This window comes from Chrysochloris asiatica, unplaced genomic scaffold, assembly GCF_000296735.1.
Source record: "Chrysochloris asiatica unplaced genomic scaffold, ChrAsi1.0 scaffold00388, whole genome shotgun sequence".
Lineage (NCBI taxonomy): Eukaryota > Metazoa > Chordata > Mammalia > Afrosoricida > Chrysochloridae > Chrysochloris > Chrysochloris asiatica.
The window spans coordinates 1,253,567-1,259,959 of record NW_006408906.1 but is presented as its reverse complement, the minus strand read 5'-3'; the positions used below and the strand labels follow the sequence as shown (position 1 = coordinate 1,259,959).

At 38.5% G+C, this 6,393-nt stretch overlaps 1 protein-coding gene across 1 annotated transcript in view; it reads right to left on the bottom strand.

Annotated features, from left to right (window-relative positions):
• Positions 1 to 6,393, bottom strand: part of INPP4B (inositol polyphosphate-4-phosphatase, type II, 105kDa) — a 713,554-nt gene that overhangs the window by 374,645 nt on the left and 332,516 nt on the right. Inside the window, exon 8 of the mRNA XM_006876519.1 lies at positions 6,274 to 6,346. Coding sequence (XP_006876581.1) covers positions 6,274 to 6,346 — 73 coding nt within the window. The remainder of the gene's footprint in view (positions 1 to 6,273; positions 6,347 to 6,393) is intronic.

Below are 6,393 nucleotides of genomic sequence, written 5' to 3'. Positions count from 1 at the left end.
GCTAAAGCAAATGGAAGAAATGAGGAGGTTCAAGAGATGAACTGAAAATTTCAAAGATCAGCACAGGAAATCAGAGTCAAATATTACAACACAATGTGCAAAGATCTGGAGTCAGAAAACCAAAAAGGAAGAACATGCTCAACATTTCTTAGTCTGAGGGAACTGAAGAAAAAATTCAAGCCTCAACTTTCATTATTAAAAGATTCTCTGGGCAAATTGTTGAGAAGATGGAAGGAATACACAGAGTCACTGTACCAAAAGGAAATGGTTAATGTTCAACCATTTAAAGAGGTAGCATATGATCAATAGCCAATGATACTGAAGGAGGAAGTTCAAGATGCATTGAAGGAATTGGCAAAGAACAAGTCACCAGGAATCGATGGGATAAAAATTGAAATCTTTCAAAGTGAGGCAGCACAAGAGGCACTCACTCATCTATGCCAGGAAATTTGGAAAAATACTATCTGGCCGACTGATTGGAAGAGATCTGCATTTGTGCCCATTCCAAACAGAGGTGACCAAACAGAATGCGGAAATCATCAGACAATATCTTTGATATCCTATTCAAGTAAAGTTTTACTATAGGTAATACAGAAATGGCTGCAAGTATAAATAGACAGAGAACTTCCAGAGGTTCAAGCCGATTCAGAAGAGGCCGTGTAACAAGGGATATTATTGCTGATGTCTGATGGATCTTGGCTGAAAGCAGAGAATATCAGAAAGATGGTTACCTGTGCTTTATTGACTATGCAAAGGCTTTTGATTGTGTGGAACATGACAAGCTATGGACAACATTTCGAAGTATGAGTATTCTGGAACACTTAATTGTGCTCATGAGGAATCTGTACCTGTTCCATGTTTGAACAGAGTATGGAAACACTGAATATTTTAAAATTAAGAAAGGTGTGCAACAGGATTGTATTATTTCACCATACTTATTCAACTAGTATGCTGAGCAAATAATCTGAGAAGCTGGGTTCTACGAAGAAAAACGTGGCCTCAGGATTGAAGGAAGATTTATTAAAAGCCTGTGATATACAGATGATACAACCTTGCTTGCTGAAAGTGAAGAGGACTTAAAATATTTACTGATGAAGATCAAAGAACACAGCCTTCAGTATGGATTACATCTCAATATAAAGAAAACAAAATTCCTCACCACTGGACCAATACACAACATTCTTATTGACGGAGAAAAGATTGAAGTTGTCAAGGACTTTATTCTTCTTGGATCAACTATCAACACTCACAGAAGCAGCAGTCAAGGAATCAAACGACATATTTCATTGGGCAAGTCTGCTGTACAAGACCTTTTTAAAGTGTTGAAGAACAAAGATGTCAGTTTGAGGACTAAGGTATGCATTACCCAAGCCATGTTATTTTCAATAAGTACCAGCTTTCATATGCATGTGAAAGCTGGACAGTGAATAAGGAAGACTGTAGAAGAAAGGATGCCTTTGAATTATGGTGTTGGAGGAGAATATTGAAAGTGCCATGGGGTGCCAAAAGAACCAATAGATCCATTTTGGAAGAAGTGCAGCCAGAGTGCTCCTTGGAGGCCAGGATGGCCAAACTTCATCTCTCATACTTCGGACATATTGTTAGGAGGGACCAGTCGCTGGAGAAGGATATCATGTTTGGTAAGGTGGAGGGTCAGAAAAAAAGAGGAAGATCCTCTATGAAATGGATTGGCCAAGTAGCAGCATAGATGGACTCAAGCATGGCAACAATTGTGAGGTTGGCCCTGGATCAGGCAGTTTTTCGTTTTGCAATGCATAGCTTCGCTGTGAGTCAGTACCGACTCGATGGCACCTCACAAGAACAACAACACCACAACAGGACTGGATAAAAGGTATAGTTCTCTTTGTTGTTTTTGTTATCTGCCGTGGACTTAGTTCTGACTCATAGCAACCCTCTACAGGGTTTCCAAACCTGTAAATCTTACAGGAGCAGCAAGCCTCATCTTTCTCCCACAGAACAGCTGGTAGTTTCCTACTGTTAACTGTGAAATTAGCAGTCTGATCCACTACACTACCAGAGCTCCTTGTTATCTAATTCTCTAGCAATCTGGATAAAAAGAGCCATAGTAGCACAATGGTTAAACACCCAGCTCCTTAACCTGCAATAGTTTTGGTTTTAATTTGAAAAAAAGAGTCCCTTGGTGAAGCATGTGGTTAAGCTTGATTACAAACCCATCCAAAGGTACCAAGGAAGTAAAGTCCTGGAGAGCTGAATGATCACAACTATGAAAAGCGAATGGAGGACAGTTCCACTCTGAACACAGTGGAAAGCAGACTCCATGGAAATATTTTTATTTTTTTAATCTGAAAGAATTAATAAAGTTTCCAAAGTTCATGCTTTACAGAATTTATGAAACAGGTATTAGGAGGTACAGATTTATTTATCTCTCTCCCCTCGGATTCTGTTTTTTTAGGTACTATATTTGCATGCTTAAAAATCCATTTCTTTTTTTTTTCATTCAAATTTTGCTACACTAATGAGTATCTTAATACCGCACCTAGTTTGTGCATATAAAATTGCAATGTTTATGTGAGAATTTATATTAAAAAGCCACAATTACAGTGTAAATATTTTGATAACAACACGATTTGTTGTATGTAACCTGCACTCAATATCAGTACATGGAATTTTCCTTTTTAAATTGCCATTTAGTGAATAAAATCAATTATTTGGCCATATTAATAAAAATAAGTAAATGATCATCTTTCACTCAGAAATATAAAGCTGGGAGCCCTCTTTGATCTTACTGTTAATAGTTTAACCATACTGATCTTAACAAGTACTCTCAGGGTACTCACACGGGAGTTACACTTATTTTTAGAACATCATGTTAGGAGGAGGGTGAGTAAAAACAAAGGAAACCTTAAAAGAGATGAATTGACAAAATCGCCATTACAATATACCAATTTTGGGTATGCCTTTGGCAAACAATAAAATTTGTGTGAATGAGAAAAAGCATATATACTTTTTATTGTTGTTAAGCACTATCGAGTTGGCTCCCACTCATAGCATACTGGTGTGGTGCTGCAGGGTAATGCAGTAGACCGCAAGATCAGTTTGAATTGCAAGGTCTGTAGTTTAAAGCCCCCAGCTGCTGCTCAGAAATCCTTTACAGGGTTGCTATGGATCCGAATCGACTCAACAGCGCTTAGCAACAACAACAGTAGGGTTTCCGAAAAATGACTGATGGGTTTGAACTGCCGACCTTGTAGTGAGCACTTCAGTACTATCCAACAGTGTCACCCCAGGGCACCACACTTTCTTACATGCTTCATATAAAAGTAAGTCTATTTACCATGAATATACCATAGGACTGGGCAAGATTTCACTTTGTTACAAATGGGGTTCCTATGAGCTAGAACTTATTTAATGGCAACTTACAATAACAGCATACATATTTAAGATAAGGAGTCCTAATGTGACACTGTAAGTTGTTGTTGTTGTTAGGTGCCATCGAGTCAGTACCGACTCATAGTGATCCTATGCACAACAGAATGAAACACTGCCCAGTCCTAGGCCAACCTCACAATTATTGCCACATTTGAGCCCACTGATGCTGCCACTTTGCCAATCCATCTCACTGGGGGTCTTCCTCTTTTTCTCTAACACTCCACCTTACCAAACATGATATCCTTCTCCCACGACTGGACCCTTCTGACAATATGAGAGACGAAGATTGGCAGAAGCACTGAACTTCAAGGTCGATTTGAACTGCAAATTCACCAACCAATCCTTTGAAACCTTATACAGTGTCACTATGAGTCATAACTGACTCAACTGCACATAACAAAAACAAGTGTCATCATATAAATTTTATGATTCATTAGCAAAATTGAATTCTATATGGAACCTCATAGAGTCAGAATTTGAAGTTTTCTTACAAGTCATTGCATTGTAATGAATTATTTAATGTCTCTTCTAAACATGGTGGTGGTTCCAAGTCATAGCGACCCTGTATATGGTTTCCGAGGCTGTGAATCTTTTTAGGAGCAGAAAGCCTCATCTTTTTCTCATGGAGTGACTGGTGTATTTGAACTACTGACCATGCAGTTAGCAGCTCAGTTCATAATACACTGTGCTACCGGGGTTCCTTTCTTCTAGCCACAGTCTTTGTAAATTCCCACCAATATGTATTTTGCAGAGGGATCTGGGTAAGAAAAGGTGGGGAAAGGTGCAGATGGATTATGTGATTAAGCTGAGTGTGATTGTTAACAGGGCTAATTGCGATTGGTCCATTTTGCCATACTGCTAGGTGTAAAATGATCCATCACAGCAGCAGAGGAGGGGATCTCACTGCCATCAAAGAAGAAGAGCCAGGAATGTAATGCATCCTTTAGAATCCAAGACCCCTGCAAACTGAATCTCTTTGACCCAGGAACAGAGAGCTGTGACACCAAAGGAGTGGTAGATGAGCAACAACAGTAGAACGAACAACTAGAGGACAAGACCAAATGGTGGGTTTCCAAGCTCAAGGAGTAATTAAAACTGAGTGACTTTGGGCAAGAAGCTTGCTTGCAGAGTGGGGTGCCTCCAGATACTTCACTGAGGGGGGTAGGTTTGCTGACTCTTAGATCTAGAGTCCAATGGCTTCAGTTTGAGGCTTATAGTGGAGTGGTACGTCCTATTGGCAGCAATTATCAGCAACAGCAATGGGCTTACGTATAGCAATGATGGGGAGCATGGTGCAGGACCGGGCTGTGTTTAGTTCTGGTGTACACAGGGTGGCTATGAGTCAGTACCATCTTGACTTCATCTAACAAAAACAACAACAATTCGACTTCTTAAATGAAGTCATTAGTTAGTGTGTTGTTATTAACAGCATAGCCTAGAATTTAAGAGCAAAAGCCATGTGTCAAAACTGGATTTGAATTCTAGACCCATATTTACTATGTAGCTAAAACTTGAATAATTTCTTAATTTGTAAAATGGAGATAATGTTAGTACCTTCCTTTTAATACACTTCACAGGTTTGGGTAAGCAAGGTATGGAAGACATTTAGTATCACAACTGCCACTGTAATGGTGGTGGTTATGTGCCATGGGGTCAGGACTCATAGTGACTCAAGGTTTCCAAGACTTCAGGATTTCAGGACTCAGGGTTTCCGAGGCTGTAAATCTTTATGGGAGCAGAAAGCCTTGTCTTTCTCCTGTGGATCAGCTGGTAGATTCTAACTGCAAACGTTGCACTTAGCAGCTCAGCTCATAATCCACTATGCTACCCGAGCTCCGCCACTGTAATAGTCATTTATTATTTTAATTGTGATTAATGATATTCATTATTATGATTAATGCTACTATCATTCACAAATTAGTTATACAATTTTATGCACCACTATTTTCACATCATTTGAAACTGTACCATATCTATTTTATTTAAAAGTTAATCATTTACTAATATTGTTTACTGTTTTGTTTAAGTTTACTTATATTTTGTATAAAGTAACACAGGTGTTGTTAGGTGCAGTTGAGTCGATTTTGACTCATTGTGACCTTATGTACAACAGAATGAACCACTGCCTGGTCCTGCACCATGCTCAAAATTGTTGTTAAGTTTGAGCCCATTGCTGCTGCCACTGTGTCATTGCAACTCTTTTTGGGGGTGGGGGTGGTCTTCCTTTTTTTTCTCTGACCCTCCATTCTACCTAGCATGATGTCCTTCTTGAGGGACTGGTTCCTCCTAACATGTCAGAAGTATGGAAGACAAAATTTCATCATCCTGGCTTCCAAGGAGCATTCTGGTTGTACTTTTTTCAACTCAGATTTGTTTGTTCTTCTAGAAGTCCATGGTACTTTTTTATTTGATACTTTTAATAGTCTTCTCCAATACCATAACTTGAATGCATTAATAATTCTACAGTTTTCCTTACTCGCTGTCCAATATTCACATTCATATGAGGCTATTTAAAAATGTATGGGTTGGTTCAGGTGTATTTCAGTCCTCAAAAGTTTAGTCAACCATCAACACTCATAGAAATAACAGTCAAGAAATCCAACAACACATTGCATTAGGCAAATCTGCTACACAGGACCTCTTTAAAGTAACAGAGTACACATATACAGAACCAGGAATGTATAAATGAAATTATAGCTTTTACCAACTGATTCCACGCTAACTCCTCATGATTACTAGTTCATGTTCTAAGTATTCATCAGTGATTTTAAAAAATGCTGCCAAGGTTAGTTTTTAAATTTGTGGAAAATTAAAATTTATATTCATTTGAAACTTGTTCTATATCTATATTGAGATACATACCTGCATTCAAAAAAGGCAAATTCTCTTTTCCGCTGACACTCTCTGTGGTGGTACATTCACATACCAATGCACACTAAGGAAAAATGATAAAAATTATATCCATAAAACTTGTTACAGTTT